The sequence below is a fragment of the Zootoca vivipara genome, chromosome 10 (assembly GCF_963506605.1).
Source record: "Zootoca vivipara chromosome 10, rZooViv1.1, whole genome shotgun sequence".
NCBI lineage: Eukaryota > Metazoa > Chordata > Lepidosauria > Squamata > Lacertidae > Zootoca > Zootoca vivipara.
In genome coordinates, this window is record NC_083285.1 from 48,410,418 (window position 1) to 48,428,609 (window position 18,192).

The following is an 18,192-nucleotide window of genomic DNA, read 5'->3' on the forward strand; positions in this document are numbered from 1 at the left end:
GTAACGACTCTACACAGCTCTGCATTTTATTCTTTTATTGGTGCTGCGTATTTACAGTGCTGAAGTCATTGCTATATACACGGAGCTATGTGTTCAGTCGGGTTCAGAACCTCCGAATGGCTTTTGGCGCGTCTTTCTCCAACACAAAAGCTTTGGCAGACCCATCCTCTTTCCCCTCCTCTTTCTGCGTAATTCCGGAGTTGGGGGGATGGGTCTCCCCCCCTTATTTGCCCCTTCCTGTCCCACCTGGGACCCTGGCTCCTCTACCTTGCCTGAGCCTCGGACACGACTTCCTGCTTCCCCACTGGAATCGGAACTCTCTCTGCTTTCCCCTGTGCTCGGGGATGGGCTTGAACTCAGGAGGGGAGGGACTTCGCGATATCCCCTGTCCCTCACAGCCCCCAAATCAACACGTGTCTAAGTAGCCAAGAGACTCACTCCTTTAAATATTCTCCTCAAAAGTGGCTGCCCAGTGATCTGTGCTTCTGGTGAGCCACTCAGATTGTTCAACTGAGTTGACTGATGGAGACAATAACCACCTGAGACTGTACCTCAGCAGCAGCTTAAGATACCCAGGTGACTTAAGCGCAGAGCTGACATTTGAATGAGGATGTACTGGCACCTGAGAGAGGGAGCAGGGAGTGTCTGTGATTATTTCAGGGCATCACTAAGTGCAGGAAGGGTGTTGGTGGAGGTGAGGAAACTCCTTCAGCCTGAGGGCCACATTACCTTCTTAGGGGGCCACATGCCAGAGATGGGCAAGGCCAGAGGCAAAATGAATGGTGGAGCAATGAATGTAATGTGTACCTTTTAACAGTATGCAGCCTCTGGTATCATATCACTGGCCTAAACCCACACTAGGCAGCCCTGTCTTTTGCCTGGATGTCCTACTTTGCAGAGGACAGTCCTCTGTTTGAAGGGCTAACAGGTCTAAATCTGGTTTAAAGGGTAAAAGAAAATCAGTAAGAAGGGACAGAAGCAGAGGCCTTGAAGGTGCACATCAGCACCTGAACAGCACACCAAACAAGCACATACTGTAAGTCACAGAGGCATTGTTTTTCCATTATGGTGACGTGCATTGTGTTTCTATTTAAATTTTTGCAATTGCTTCAAAAATTGCATCTATACAAATAAATTAGGATATGCGAATCGGTACCTCTCAAAGTATATCTCAGCATCTGCAAAGGGGTAAATGTTTGACTGATCATTGTTAAGTTTGAGCATTTTCTAACCAGAGCAAAGTAAACAATAAGGAAAAGAAGTAGATTACCGTAATAAGCTGTGCACTACGTGTTGCCTTGGTGTTAATAATAATAATAATAATAATAATAATAATAATAATAATAATAATTTATTTATACCCCGCCCATCTGGCTGGGTTTCCCCAGCCACTCTGGGTGGCTTACAACAGTAAATGAAATAAAATAATCTATTAAACATTAAAAGCCACCCTAAACAGGGCTGCCTTCAGATGTCTTCTAAAAATCTGGTAGCTGTTTTTCTCTTTGACATCTGATGGGAGGGCGTTCCACAGGGCGGGCACCACCACCGAGAAGGCCCTCTGCCTGGTTCCCTGCAACTTGGCTTCTCGCAACGAGGGAACCGCCAGAAGGCCCTCAGTACTGGACCTCAGTGTCCGGGTAGAATGATGGGGGTGTAGACGCTCCTTCAGGTATACTGGACCGAGGCCGTTTAGTGCTTTAAAGGTCAGCACCAACACTTTGAATTGTGCTCGGAAACGTACTGGGAGCCAATGTAGATCTTTCAAGACCGGTGTTATGTGGTCTCGCCGGCTGCTCCCAGTCACCAGTCTAGCTGCCGCATTCTGGATTAGTTGTAGTTTCTGGGTCAACTTCAAAGGTAGCCCCACGTAGAGCGCATTGCAGTAGTCCAAGCGGGAGATAACCAGAGCATGTACCACTCTGGCGAGACAGTCTGCAGGCAGGTAGGGTCTCAGCCTGCGTACCAGATGGAGCTGATAGACAGCTGCCCCGGACACAGAATTGACCTGCGCCTCCATGGACAGCTGTGAGTCCAGAATGACTCCCAGGCTGTGCACCTGGTCCTTCAGGGGCACAGTTACCCCATTCAGGACCAGGGAGTCCTCCACACCTGCCCGCCTCCTGTCCCCCACAAACAGTACTTCTGTCTTGTCAGGATTCAACCCCAATCTGTTAGCCGCCATCCATCCTCCAACCGCCTCCAGGCACTCACACAGGACCTTCACCGCCTTCACTGGCTCTGATTTGAAAGAGAGGTGGAGCTGGGTGTCATCTGCATACTGATGAACACCCAGCCCAAACTCCCTATTGATCTCTCCCAGCGGCTGCATGTATATGTTAAAAAGCATGGGGGAGAGGACAGAGCCCTGAGGCACCCCACAAGTGAGAGACCTGGGGTCCGAACACTCATCCCCCACCACCACTTTCTGAACGCGGCCCAGGAGGAAGGAGAGGAACCACTATATGACAGTGCCCCCAGCTCCCAACCCCTCTAGACGGTCCAGAAGGATGTTATGGTCGATGGTGTCAAAAGCCGCTGAGAGAGCCAGCAGAACCAGGAAAAAAGCTCTCACCTTTGTCCCTAGCCCGCCGGAGATCATCAACCAGTGCGACCAGGGCAGTTTCAGTCCCATGAGGAGGCCTGAATCCCAACTGCACATTTTATTTAATTATTTATTTATTTATTTATTTATTTATTGACATATGTGCTAGAGTTAAGGTGCTTCCATCTCCTCCTCAGAAATGTTACATTCTAAGCACTGTGGGCAAGGAGCCGAACCCTGAACACTGTTACAGGTGCCACACAGTATATGTTCCACATCTGTAAGAAATCAACTTTGAAACTCCCTGCCAATTAACATCAGGCAGGTGCATGCACTAAGCTGTTTTCAGTGCTGCTTAAAAACAGTTTTGTTTAGAGTAGACCAACCTACCCAGTTATGCAGTATGTTGGTGTGTGGTTTAATCTGCTTTTAGTTCATTGCTGATTTTATTTTATTTTTTTAATGTTTCAAGCAGCTTTTAAAACTGCTTTTACCAATACTTTTATTGTTTTATTATTTTTGTGAACCGCTTTGAGGTGTATTTAGAGATCATCATCTGAGCCAGTCTGTAGCTACTATACCAGGCATCCCCAAACTCGGTCCTCCAGATGTTTTGGGACTACAATTCCCACCATCCCTGACCACTGGCCCTGTTAGCTAGGGATCATGGGAGTTGTGGGCCAAAACATCTGGAGGGTAGAGTTTGGTGATGCCTGTACTATACTATACTATACTATACTATACTATACTATACTATACTATACTATACTATACTATACTATACTATACTACTATGAAATATTTACCTCTTTTAATTTTTAAACAGCTCGTTCCCTCCTTCATTGGTCTTCATGCTAAAAATATAGATTTTGTGCCTGACTAGGAAACAACCCTGATTTGCCTTTAAGTTCCCATTGGAATGATAAAGTGTGTTGAATGCAGTTCCTCCAAAACTAGCAGAACCAGTCAGATCAAATAAAATCACAGGATAGATTATAGTTGGCATAATAGGCTCCGAGGCTTGAATCATAGACTAAACAATGCCTCTCTCTTCTTCCCTCCCTTCCTCGCTCTCCAAGCACCTTTCAGGCAGCTCAAGTGTGGAGTTCTTAAGCTGAGAAAGGAAATTCATGGGTGTTGGCTTAGTTTGCAAAGTGCTGTGGAATCAAAATCCTCTTTGCTGTGAGGAACAGCAGCAGACAACTGGTATGCTGAGCTAGTAAACTGTACTTATTAGACGATTGGCTTCAGGGACAGCTGTGTGTGTGAGGGTGGGGCCTGTGGCCACTGCTCATTGCGCGTGTGGCTTTCAGCGCATGCAAATTCTGAAACTGCCACTGAAAAGGATGAGTGCAGGCATTATGCCCTGCAATACTGCCTCTGACATACTCCACCAACTACTGCCGCTTCCTATTTTGCAGTGGGCATCTTTCAGCTTAAGAGACTCATGCCGGGGCCAGAAAAGGGAGTTAACCTAGAAGTCTCCCTATCAAGGGAGTTCACACGTTGGCACTGAACACAGGCTGTTGCTACATGTGTGCAAGGCTGCGTCCACACCACAAATTTAAAGCACATGATTTCCCCCCAAGGATCCTGGAGACTGTAGCTGACTGCTCACCGACTGAACTACAATTCCTAGCACCCTTAACTAATTACAGTTCCCAGAGTTCTTCGAAGGAAGTCATGTGCTTTAAATGTATGGTACGCATGAAGCCAAAGTGTCTGTCTGAAGGAGTGTACACTTGCTGATTTGTACAACTATTGTGTATGCAGGGACACAGACTCTACCCACCACACTGCAATAATAATAGCAAGCTTTCCCCTGACCAGAATTTCTGATTTCATTGTTTCACCTCTTTTAATTCTTATGCTTTTCAACTGGTCGCTTTGCTGTCTATTTTAATTAAGGTGGTTTCAATGCCCCGATGTAACTGTTATTGTGTATATGCCTAGATGCTATTTCTGCATATAAGCAATGCACAAATTAATAAGGCAGAATTATTGTGACATGTGAACAGTTGTGCACATGTACAACTGTGCATGTTGTGCAATCATACAGGGTCACTGAGTGCACATGCCTCTAATCTGTCCGTTCAGGTGGAGTCGTGGCTTTGATCCAAAAAGCTCACTTCGTAGCACTGACACCACCAGCAAGTGGTACCATCAGGGCAGGACTTTGAGGCAGAAGCCCAGGGCCCCACTCAGCAGAAGTGGCCAGAGGCAGCTGAGCCACTTCACCACATTTTGATGTAAGTAAGGTAATAAACATTACCATCTATGGTTAGTGTGTGTATGCAAGCAAGCTGTAAGACCATTCAACATAGTATGTAACCTCGCATCCACATCAGAAGTCTAAAGGGCTTTTATGTCACAGTCATGGCTTCCCTCCAAAGAATCCTGGGAAGTGCAGTTCGTTAACTACAGGGTGGTGGGAATTGCACCTCTGCGAGGGATAAACTACAGTCCCCAGAATTCTTTGGGGGAAGGCATGATTGTTAATGAATTAGGGTGCGATTAACACATTGCACCACTGCCACCAACCACAACGGTGGCAATATTCAGATAGAAATGTAGTGTTGAGTCAGTCGTTCCTTTCTCAAAAACCTTGCTTTTTCCTAACCCTTCTCTGAAAATGCAATTGCTAACATTAAAACAGGAAGACAGAAGACAGGAGTGCATGGCGTGCTCTGGTCCATGGGGTCATGAAGAGTTGGACACGACTAAACAACAACATTAAAATCCATTTCAGTGTTGTCATTTTCAACCGACAGAAACTGGGTGTCAGGGCTGATGTCTGGTGGAAGACTAGCCAACCTTCTTCTGTTCAGACAGGCAAAGCAAAGAGAGGGCAATAATCTTGTTTATGGGTCTTAATGAAGGGACAGGAACCACACTGGCAGAGAGGACCCATGCCAAGCCAGGCTTAGGACACTGGGTTAAAGGGTCACATCCCGAACTGTATATGCAATATTAATGTCAAAGCTATGTAAACCCCAAAGGCTGGCTATAATTAGTGATCTTTATTTTTAACTGAGTTATAATTTTTAGATGTATTGTATATCACTATATTTTATATACTTTATTTCCTATGAATTTTACTGAATATTCTTTGTAATAGCTTTTTTCTATTTATTTTAATTTTACATGCTGCAGTTTATGCCAGTCTGCTGGGAAACAGATTTGAATTTGGGAAGTCTGCAAGTAATTATCTTACCTCCTGCCAGCCTCAGCTGCTAAACCAGAATAGTAATAGCAACACACCTCACTCATCCACCAATCCTTTGTATATTTCCTCAGAAATGGCTCATGGAGTTCAATAATATCATACTTTAAAGTACGTATGCATAGGATCGTCGCATTAGTCACAGGATTGTTCTGGCGAATGACAGGTCTTTTTGACATAGCACTAAACTATGGTTTTGAATAATGTGTGTAAGTCTTGAGCTCACACACTTCTCCCTCCTCTGCTTACGAAAAGAGAGCTTCCACTTCTATACTAACTAGTGTCCCCTGTTTATTTTGGGGAGAAACAGCTCAAAATACATTTCAAAGATTCATGTGCTGCCTTCCAACTATAAATATAAATTGTTACAAATGGTCAATTTCCCAAGGCAACATAAAATCTTTATAAAAACAATTCAGTAATAAAAACATTTAAAGTATAAAAACGACAGAATAAAGCATTTCAGAGTAGCACCCTAACACAAGTTCTAGAAGCAGCTGAACGCAAAATTCAAAAAAGTCCAAACATTTACTTACCCTTTTTAGCTAAAAGCAATTTGACTTCTTAAAGAAGGTTTTAAAGCTAAAGGGACCCCTGACCGTTAGGTCCAGTCGCGGACGACTCTGGGGTTGCGGCACTCATCTCGCTCTATAAACCAACGTACAGCTTCCGGGTCATGTGGCCAGCATGACTAAGCCGCTTCTGGCGAAACAGAGCAACACATGGAAATGGCGTTTACCTTCCCGCTGGAGTGGTACCTATTTATCTACTTGCACTTGACGTGCTTTCGAATTGCTAGGTGGGCAGGAGCTGGGACCGAGCAACAGGAGCTCACCCCGTCGTGGGGATTAGAACCGCCGACCTTCTGATCGGTAAGCCCTAGGCTCTGTGGTTTAGACCACAGCGCCACCCGTGTCCCTATAAAAGAAGGCTTTAGAGCTCACTTAAAATGAAACAGAATTTTCATTATTTCACAATTCAGAGTTTAACAGCAACAGTGGCCACATTAAAAAAGGAGGGCACCTTAGTTATGCAGAAAGGGGGATATCAGAAGGTATGCTTGTCTTCCGTTGCATCTGGTTACCTGAGCTGTCATACTTTGCTCTAGAATAGGAAAGCTAGATTTGTAGCAGCAGGTAAGTGCAACTAACAGACACCCTGTGATATTTATTATGCTCTTGGGAGTCGCCCAGAGTGGCTGGGGAAACCCAGCCAGATGCATGGGGTATAAATATATTATATTATAATTATTAATATTAATATTACTACTATTACAGGCACACACTCAGTACATTTTCAGTACAAAAGCATACATTATGAAGCTGACAAATACAGTAAGAGTCAGAGGGGGAAAACAACACATTTATAGAGTAATGGCACACATTTGATTATGGAATAACAAAGTAGTGTACTAGATGCAGCAAATCTGCCTACACTGGTGGGGGGAATCTAATTCTCCAGAATACTTGCAGATTATTATTATTATTATTGCTTAAGAGCAGCTGCAATACTTCCCTCCTCTTCCACTTTAATTTACTCTTTACCTTTCAATGGCAAACTCATTTATGTTGATCCTTTCTCCTTGCATTTTTCTGTCTTTCTCTTCTCTGGTAATCTGCTGCTGATTATTGGTATTATAAACAAATTCTATACATGATTTTAGCAACAGCAAGAAAGCAGTAGCCATCATGAGGACAGCGAGAAAGCAGGTAAATTTGGAAGACGTTATTATACTCAATAAAAATATACAGAATCCTTGCCTGGATCATACCACTTTAATTAGTTTGAATTTACAACTACTCTTCACACCCAGTAGTCATTAATGATTAGAATATTGCCATAGTCTTCCATGAAGAGAGACAAAAATCAATTTAAAAACACCTTGATAAAGAAGATTGTCACCTGTCATCATCCACTGCCCCCCCCTTGACACTGCACCTTTAAGAGCTGCACAGAAAGCCAAAGTTCATCAGGTGTTTCAATCATTGTTGTGCTTCTATAGGGAAGAAGCTGCCATCTAGCAGCTGTCTGTCACGAAAGCTGTCCACCAAGCAGCTGTTGAAGGCTTTGAGTTTCTGCTGCTGTATGAGGAAGCTGCCAGCTTTTGAGTGTGCGAGTCACAACACGTCTGTTCAAAGAGGTTAAGGCAGCACTCAGTTCCTATGGAGAAGCTCTGGGACACTAGCCTTCCTCTGATCAGGATGCCCAGATATCTACTTCCATGTGAGAGTTGCTGTATTTACTCAGTAATGTGGGCAAGGCTTTCTAAACCTGTCCATTTGACTTTATTGCTACTTCATATGTCCTGGAATTTAAAAAAAAAGGGGGGGGGGAGATAGAGCCAGTGTGATGTAGTGGTTAAGAGTATGGGAGGTGGTCCCTCAGGTATCATAGGAACAAATGAAGCTGAGCCAGTGGTTTGGTAGCATCTCTCCAGGATTTCAGACAGAATGCTGGAGACTGGGCCCTTCTGCATGCAAGACAGGTGCTCTAACACTCACCTACAATCCTTGCATCCTTGACCATTCCATTCCACCTAAACGTCCCAATAATTTAATCTGAATATTTTATTTGGACCTTCTGAATGGATTTAGGGTTGCAAGCTTTTGCATTACCTCCTGTTGGGTGTTTAGCAAAGTTTTTTCGTAGCAGCCGTTAGAATTCTTTCTTTTAGAACCGATCAGCAAAATCATGAATACCATTTACCGTAAAAAACCAACCTCTGCTTTCATATACATAGTGCAAATTGCTTTAACTCACGACATGCTTTATCTACCAAATCTAGTTCATATTGCGCTATTTCTCTCATCGGTCCATGTACCTATTTCTGCCAGCCCTAAGGTGTTTTTTACCAGCTCTTTGGCAGTCATCAGCATGACCAAACACGCTTTTACTGGGCCGGATAAGCCTTAAACAATATTAACTAAACACGATTTCAGTCTTGCGGTGTGGCCGTCTGCAGCTCTAAATTCGGATGTGAAGGTTCTGTTGGACTCCCCCCCCCCCGGGCATCTGGTTGGCCAGTGCCGGGTGAGATGGATGCTTGGCCTGATCCTGCAGGGCTCTCTTCTTCTGCCCTTAATCCGCACGTTAAACAAGAAATTGTCCGTGTGGATTTTTGTTGCAGGACGCCAGGCCGCAGCGCCGCCCCACTTCCTGATACTCTCCACTAGTCGTCCCACTTCCTCCCAGAAACAGGAACTGGGAGGAGTGGTCCTGGGCTGGCTGCCTGCGGATTGTACTGGCTGGCTTGGTGCGCAACAGGCAGCAACTACCTGCTTAACGCACCTTGGCGCTGCGCGGCTGCGGAACTCGCTTCTTTGATCTCCTTCCCGGCTGCGGTGGGGGAAGGGAAACTCGCCAGATCCCTCGGCTGGGCACAGCATCCGAAGCCGACGCGTCACAAGAGATCCTCTTGCAAGCAGGATCATTCGCCCAGCCTGAATAATTCACGCTCGCCTCTCCAACGCCAGACAATGCCCGCCGTCGACAGGCTTCGCCTGGAAGAGGCTTTGCAGGATAGCCCGCAGGTACTACCGCGGCACGTCTGAGTGGATCTCCGCGTCAGGCCGGGGAGGGAGGGAGGGAGGGAGAGGATGTCGCAGTCGTTGCAAGCTGCGCGCAAACACGAAAGCTACCTGCAGACCGGGAGGGTTGGGGGCGAGCAGGATTGTCAGTAATCCAGAATATGGCATTTAGGCGAGCCGAGAGCTCTTCCCGGGTGGCTGCTGATCTTTCTGTTGTGGGTTTGCATCAAAGCAAACCTATGAGCCAGGCAGGGTTTGGGTGGTGGACGTTCGTTTGTTTTCATAATGGTGCTCAGCAGACAGGGGAGTTTTCAGCAAGTTGTAGGGTCACATGTAATTTTTAAACAGGGATAATTTTAAAGCTGGAGAAAGAAGCCCCTGTCCTGCTGCCGGAGAATGGAAGAGTCGGAATGGAACAGTAGCCATTGCGGTCGAATGATTGTTAATTAGGAGGCGGATCTTTCTTTCTTAATAAAAAGGTGACATTATTAGGACCCAGAAGAAATGAGGGAGGTCAGAACTCCTAGTCCGGTTAGATCAGCCTTTGCCAACCTGGTGCCCGTGTCCAGATGTTTTGGGACTACAACTCCCATCAGCCTCCGAGAGCACATCCATGCTGGCTGGGTCTGATGGGAGTTGTAGTCCAAAACATCTGGAGGTGATATGGCTAGGAAAGACTGGGCTAGATGTTAAAACAGAGGTGGTGTTCTGCCCAGGTGTGTGTGAGAGAGGGAGAAACTCCAGTGTATAGGAATCTGGCTCTATGACAGAGAGGAAGAATCCCCATGGAGAAATAAAAAATATCTGCTCTGCCCATCATCTACTATGTTGTGTAAATACACATTCCGTACATCGGCAGGATGCGATCTTATTTTTCCAGGTTAAGAAGTGAAGGGAGCGTGGAAATGTTATAACAATGGTTCTAACAATAAAGCACTTTGGAAATATTAATGAGCTTTGGAGGGAGGAGGAGACAGGAAGTAGCTTTATCATTCTAAATGCATGGTGCTTCATTGTGACCAATCTAGGTCACTTTTAATAGGAGGTGCATTAGGAGGGACGTTTTGAAATCTGGGGGGAGAGAAAGTTAATAATGGGATTTACTTGATTTATGTTCCTGGTCTCCCTAAGTTCCATGTGGGTAGAAATACAATAAAAAACATAGCAGTTATAATACGTGAATTAAGCTAGAATAAATTATGAATTAGAGAGTTTGTTTCTTCCTTTCCTCATCTTTTTGGATCAGGGAGCGAGGAAGTGAGCGAGCGAGAGCTCTTTCAAGTTTGTGGAGAACATGCAGGCATCATGTGACTCATCTAAATGGATGCTGGTGCTTTAAAGGCCTGGAAGTGAACTGGCCGGATGCTGATTTGCGTAGTACACAGAAGAGTGCTGAGGCAGTGCAAATCTTTTTTCTTTTTTTAAAGGGCTGTAGTTTTTCTGTTTCTTTACAGAAGCCACAGCATCATAGGTGCAACTGCTCACATTCAAAGCATTCTTACTTAGGGGTGCTAACTTGTGTGTGCACTTTTCCCCACCAAACACACCAGGGAACTGCATGTACAGTACAAATTTACTGTCAGTCCTCCTGATTGACACCAATGCTACGCCCCCCTCCATCCAGGGCTCTGCTCCCCTCCCACCTCAATAAGCTGAAATATAATTTATGTTCCAGTTAGGTGAGACTGTGCAGTTTTTCTGAGCATCTGTTTTTTTGAGCATTCATCCTGACTTGTTTGTGGGAAGGCTAGATGACATTGGCTATTGAACGATCATCTATTCTGGGTTTTTTTTTTTAGGGGAGCTTAGATGATGTTGCATCAAAGAAAGTTTTATGCCACAAGCACATTTCTCTGTCACTTTCCTTATTGCAAAAAATCTAATCTTTGAGGGAAATGTGTTTGCTGTGCAAGAGCTGCAAAGTGACTTTAATTGCACAAATTGAATTTGTATGTGTCAGGCAGTGGCTCTCCAGGCTTTCAGACAGAGCCAGTATGGTGTAGTGGTTAAGAGTGGTAGACTCGTAATCTGGGGAGCTGGGTTCGCGTCTCCGCTCCTCCACATGCAGCTGCTGGGTGACCTTGGGCTAGTCACACTTCTCTGAATTCTCTCAGCCCCACCTACCTCACAGGGTGTCTGTTGTGGGGGAGGAAGGGAAAGGAGAATGTTAGCCGCTTTGAGACTCCTTCGGGTAGTGATAAAGCGGGATATCAAATCCAAACTCTTCTTCTTCTCCCAGCCCTACCTGGGCCCCAAGGAACAGGTCCCTCTCTGTGCTGGCCCCACAGCAATGAAATTTCATTCCATCAGACCTGCGTCAAATTTCTGTTCTTCAGTGTCTTTGAAGGACCCCAAATATCGGCCTTTCGTCCATTGTCCTAACAAGCATCCAGGTGTGATGCTTGTTAGCTGGGTGAGTCATATATATATATGCAGAGCCAAAAAGAACATGTGGAGTGTTGCTGAATTGCAAGGCCATAGGTTAAAGCTGTAATTTGGGACATGAATAGGGTTGCCAGACTCAATAGAGGACAGGGCTTCTGTGCCTTTAATTGCCCTGCTCTCTTTTGAGTCTGGAAACCTTAAAGAGAAACCAGCAGACCCTTTGTTTAATTTCCAAGCAAAGGGTCTGCTGGTTTCTCTTTAAGGTTTTCAGACTCAGAAGAGAGCAGGGCAATTAAAGGCACAGAAGTCCTGTCCTCTATTGAGTCTGGCAACCCTAGGCATGAATGTTCGCTTATAAAACTTTAATAGGACCAATTCCACCAAAGGGGCTCGGATCAGATTCTCTACCGTGTTTCTCATATTATAAGACATGTCTTATATTTATTTTTTCCTCAAAAAAACACACTATGACTTATTTTCAAGGGATGTCTTATTTTTTTCCTCCTCCTCCTCCTGCCGCAGCCGGCATTGCTGCTGCGCCTATCACTATGTCTTATTTTCGGGGTATGGCTTATATTCCTTGAATGCTTAAAAATCCTGCTATGGCTTATTTTATGGGTATGTCTTAAAATATGAGAAACAGGGTATACTGTACTCATTTAGGAAAGGGCTGTGGCTCAGTGGTGTACCCTCCTAGTGGTGCAGCAATGAAAACCACTGGCACCTTTGCAAAGCTAAGCAGGGTCTCGTATGGTTTCAAATTGCATGGGGGACTGTGTGTTGGAATTCCTACATTGCAGGGGGTTGGACTAGATGACCCTTGGAGGGTGTCCCTTGCAACTCTGGTTCTGTGAATGGAGTATCTACCAGGGTCAATTCCCAGCTTCTCCGGGTATAGCTCAAAATATCCCTTGCTTGAAACCCTGCATAACTGCTCCCAGTCAAAGTGACAACACTGAGCCAGATGGATCAATGGCCTGACTCTGTATATGCTTGTTTCCTATGTTCCTTTCCCTTTCCATTGCTGCTAGAAGGAAATCAGGCCTGGTTAGTGAATAAAACCACATCATCCTTTTTCTGCCCAGGAGCTAAACCACAATTTACACAAGGCAGATCTTACCACACTAGATATATATAAAAATATCCCAATGTGAATTGTTAATTTCAAAGAACTTTGTATACCTGAAACATAACACTGGTTTTCCTGCTTCTGCCATCTCACTTAGAGTATTAAAATGTCAACAGTATTTTTGCAGGGGTAGAAAATGAATGTGTGTGTGTATTTACATATATATAATTTCTGTACTATACTTCATACAAGGATAACAGGGCAGTTTACAATATAAAAACACGAAAAAAGGTAACATATTACAAAACAATACCCCACCCACAGTTTAAAAGTATGCAATTGAATGCATGTTTATTTGGATATAAGGCTCACTGTACTCCCTAACACAGAGCTTTCCAAACTTTTCGTGTTGGTGACACACACTATGCATGCATAATATTGCGACACAGTACAGTCGTACCTCGGAAGTCGAACAGAATCTGTTCCGGAAGTCCGTTCGACTTCTGAAAAGTTCGACTTCCAGAGTGTGGCTTCTGATTGGCTGCATAAGTCGCGGAAGCCCCGCCGGATGTTCGGCTTCCAAAAGAACGTTCGAAAACCAGAACTCTCACTTCTGGTTTTCAATTGTTCAGGAGCCGGAATATTTGACTCCCAAGGCGTTTGGGAGCCGAGGTACAACTGTAACTCAGTTTTACTAGCAAACCGGAGGTTAAACTAACCCCTTTCCAGCCCCAGGAGGAGCATGGGGAGCGTTTGCACGACACACCTACACACTGCAGCCAGCACACTAATGTTTTGCAGCACACAGTTTGGAAAGCTGTGCCCTACCAAGTATGGTTAGGGTTGAAACCTTTGTGGTGTGATCCATTCAGATCTAAGCAGTTTAGGCTGCTGTCTTAAAAAAATACATTGGGTGCAATCCTGTGGTAGCTGGGCTGGTGGGGCAGGAGCTGTAATATTTTGTGCTTCTCCAACTCCATGGGTGATACAGAAGACCTGACCACAAATGGATGTCTTGTAGCTGTGGAAACCTTTTGGCTGCCCCTTCTCCACTAGAGAGGGCAAAAAAAGAGGTGTTTGGGGGGGTACATCAGCAGATACTTTGAATCCACTGGATCTAAAGCCTTCTTGTTCTCCTGGTATGCTTCTGGAATGGGGTGATGGAGGATATTATTATTATTATTCAATAAAAGCATTCGTGTATTGCCCTTCATTTTTTAAAATATGTCTGAGGCTTCTGTTGTGAACTGTCTTGGGACCTTCGGATGAAGGACAATATACAAATTGACTAAACAATAATTATAATAAACAAAGAAAATATCAAACCAAAAATGCACCATAGCCCTTGTCAGTTATATGGGTTTGATGCTTCAATGTTCTGTTGAAACTGAACATGAGGAAGGATTGCTGCTATTCCTTCTTGAATTTGAGTGGAATTACCCTGTTTGCGGGATTTTCACTTATCACCATGTAAACCTCTAGGAAGTATATATACCAGCTTGTGCTCAGTGGGGGAGGCCCAGTTGGAGTTCCTCCCTATGAGGGAGGAACATTTTGCAGCAATTCAGGACGGGGCTTTCTCTGCAGTGGCACCCCAACTGTGGAACACTTTCCTTTTGGCATTGTTACCACCCGTCTCATTGCTGACCTTTTGATCCCAGCTCATTCATTCATGCCTTGGTGGGGCAGTAATAACGGGAGCCATGCTGGACATCAAAATCATGTGGAGCTAATGTTTTGTCTTTCAGGATATAATTTAATAATGATTTTAGAGTTGTTGTGATTTATGAAGTGTTGTATTTTATGAATTGGTCATTGTAACCTCCCTGTGGTCTGGTTAGATGAAAGTCAGGGTATAAATTTAGATGTCTTCACTGCTGAATGCTTCTGTTCATAATAGGGCAAGGCTGGGGAACCTATGACCCTCCATATATTGTTGGACTCCAATCGCCATTATTCGTGACTTTTGGCTATCTGAAGGGCCACAGGTTTCCCACCTCTGTAGCAGGAATTTGAGGATCTACCGTATTACGTTTGTGTGTTTAGTGTCTTTATAACAAGAGAGATTACTAATGTCTGTCTCCATTTATGCTACCTCTTTGTTTGAAAATTGTAAATTTCCGTTGGTGAATAAACTGCTACCCTTTCTCTTTTACCAGACACGTTCTTTGCTGAGTGTGTTTGAAGAAGATGCAGGGACGCTCACAGAATATACCAACCAGTTGCTTCAAGCAATGCAGCGAGTTTATGGGGCTCAGGTAAATCACTTCAAATGTTTCCAGTTCCCTTTCTGCCCCTCAACTCTTTTAGAAACGACGTATTGTTTTATTTCAATAGCATATTGAGCTTTCATAACGGGTAATATAGAAAACCATAAAAAGAAACCCGCCACTTCCCTGAAGAAAACACAAATAATCATGAGCAATTAAATAGTCCTGAGATGGTATGTTGGATGTTGTTGGGTCAGTAATGGTGTTGTCCGGGTGTATTTGGCAGCAAAGTTGGCATCTTGCTCATCTTCTAACATTGTGTATGCCATCAAATGCCAACAGTGCCCTTCAGCTCTCTATATTGAACAAACAGGCCAAACCCTACGCCAAAGGATAAATGGACACAAATATGACATCAGGAACCACAAGACAGAGAAACCAGTAGGAGAACACTTCAGTCTCCCAGGACATTCTATACAAGATCTCAAAGCAGCTGTTTTATTACAGAAAAATTTCAGAAACAGACTGGAAAGAGAAGTTGCTGAATTGCAACTCATTAGCAAGCTTAAAACCAGGCATGTCAAACCTGCGGCCCTCCAGATGTTTTGGCCTACAACTCCCATGATCCCTAGCTAGCAGGACCAGTGGTTGGGGAAGATGGGAATTGTAGTCCAAAACATCTGGAGGGCCGCAGGTTTGACATGCCTGCTTAAAACCATGGAGCCACCTGGAATGAACAAAGACATAGGATTCTTATCTCATTATACATGATCAAGCTTTCCTTAGCACCTCAGCCCTTGCTCCCCCCCCGCAAGACCAATTGCAGTCATTAACAGTCGTTAACAGTCATCAACAGGTTTAACCACTCCTATCAGCCCATCACCCATTCCCATCACCCTCACCCCCACCCTCTGAATATACATAAGGGTCCGGTGACTTCTGTTTCAGTGTATCTGATGAAGTGTGCATGCACACGAAAGCTCATACCAAAATAAAAACTTAGTTGGTCTTTAAGGTGCTACTGAAGGAATTTTTTTATTTTGTTTCGACTCAGACCAACACGGCTACCTACCTGCAACAAATAATTATGATTACACCCCCCCTTGATTATATTTTATTTTTGTTCACTTAAAAATAGGGGGATAAACATAGAAAGCAATATATACTGAGGCAATTCCTGCAAATATTGGCTTCTTAGTTTAGATATGTACAAATCTTTTGACCAGAGATGCAGCTTGTTCACTCCTGCTTTTGTTAGCAAACTGTTGTTGCAACAGGGAACCTCAAATTAATCATACAGTAGTTTCTTGTTTTGTCCAAACTAAGAAACTGTGGTTACCGGAACAAATCAGGATCTTAAACTAATTCCACACCATGGTTTAAGATCCTGATCTGCTCCGAACTTGATACCCATAGTTTTCTGGTTCTGGTAAATTGGGGAACTATGGCTAATTGGAGATTTCCTGGTCTAATTGCAGCTCCCCTCAAAGAAACCCTGTACGTGGCAAAAGGCTTGTGTATCTCTCTGCTTAAGAAGCCAAGCTTTGATCATTGGAACAAGGCCACAGTTTTGCATCCCAGCTCACAGGTTCATTTTTGATTACTGGCCATCAGTCTTCCACAAAACAAGTGGGGTTCTGTCTTCCACTTTCTGTCTTAATTTGCTATGGTAATTTGTCCTGTATTAATCAAATTGGCAGGCAAAGCTTTTAATAATTGGACGCAAGTTGGTTGGTTTGTAGCATGGAAAAACAATTTTGGGGGAGGAGGTTTGGAAGGTTTAACCCCCTTCTTCCAAGGTTGTGGTCCCAATCTGTTCTGTGCATGCATACCCCACCCCCAGCACAACAAATACTAAGATGTGAAAAAGTGCTGTATATCCAATTCACATCAATTCTATACCTTTTCTTTTCCCACCCCTTTCTTCACTGTTGTAGATTACCTTGTGGGATCATCTCTGTGCATTCAAGAGATTATTGAGAAGGCCGGTGGGGTCATATGCATAATAGCATAATAATAATAATAATTTATTATTTATACCCTGCCCACCTGGCTTCCAACCAAATATTAAAAACAACACAGCATCAACCATTAAAAACTTCCCTGAACAGGGAAGTTGTCTTTTAAAAGTAAAATAGTTGCTTATTTCCTTGACATCTGCTGGGAGGGCATTCCACAGGGCAGGCGCCACTACCGAGAAGGCCCTCTGCCTGGTTCCCTGTAACCTCACTTCTTGCAGCGAGGGAACCACCAGAAGGCCCTCAGCACTGGATCTCAGTGTCCGGCTGAACGGTGGGGGTGGAGACGCTCCTTCAGGTATACAGAACTGAGGCCATTTAGGGCTTTAAAGTCAGCACCAACACTTTGAATTGTGCTCGGAAACGTATGCATGCATATTATAGATGGATATTTATGCGCCCATAAACACAGGCAGTCTTGAAGGAGTTGCTACAGTCGGAATTTGTAGCCACGTCTTCAGGTAAAGGTAAAGGTAAAGGGACCCCTGACCATTAGGTCCAGTCGTGACCGACTCTGGGGTTGCGCGCTCATCTCGCATTATTGGCCGAGGGAGCCGGCGTATAGCTTCCAGGTCATGTGGCCAGCATGACAAAGCCGCTTCTGGCAAACCAGAGCAGCACATGGAAACGCCGTTTACCTTCCTGCTGTAGCGGTTCCTATTTATCTACTTGCATTTTGACGTGCTTTCGAACTGCTAGGTTGGCAGGAGCCTTTTAAATCAAGGTTGCCCTGTGGCCCTCCAGATGTTGCTGGACATCAGGGATGATGTGAGGGATAGGTCCCTAGAGATCCACATTCCCTGTTTTAAATGAACACAACCCCTCGAGTCTTTGGCATTATGCGCACAGAACTGCCAATGCACCAAGTCCCAGCCCATCCATGTTTGTATTTGGGCTGCTTAACTTGTAACTCAATGTTGCATCACCTCCTGTAAGTGTTGGATAAAATGTCTGGAGCTCAGAAGTTCCTGGGGTGCACCTCCCTGGCATTCTTGTTTGTTTGCATGCTTTCCCCAAAATTCCGGGTGTGGCCTAGCCATTGGAAGTGCTGCCTATTTACATGCCAGAAATTATAGGTGTGGTTTGGCGACTTATTTCAATTCAGCATGGTTTGCTCAATTTAATGGGTAACAGAGGAAAGCGGATAAGGAAGGCAACCTGCTATTTGCGTACGATCAGGTGGCCTGGTAGCTTTGCCGTTTATCAGAATTTTAG

At 44.5% G+C, this 18,192-nt stretch overlaps 1 protein-coding gene across 2 annotated transcripts in view; it reads left to right on the forward strand.

The window, feature by feature from the left end:
• The first annotated feature begins 8,969 nt into the window (after nt 1–8,969).
• APPL2 (adaptor protein, phosphotyrosine interacting with PH domain and leucine zipper 2) overlaps nt 8,970–18,192 on the forward strand; it is a 34,049-nt gene continuing 24,826 nt past the window's right edge. For both annotated transcript variants that reach the window (XM_035128670.2, XM_035128669.2), the window contains exons 1-2: nt 8,970–9,298; nt 14,909–15,007. In XM_035128670.2, the coding sequence (XP_034984561.2) occupies nt 9,245–9,298; nt 14,909–15,007 (153 nt within the window). In that variant the 5' untranslated portion in view covers nt 8,970–9,244. The remainder of the gene's footprint in view (nt 9,299–14,908; nt 15,008–18,192) is intronic.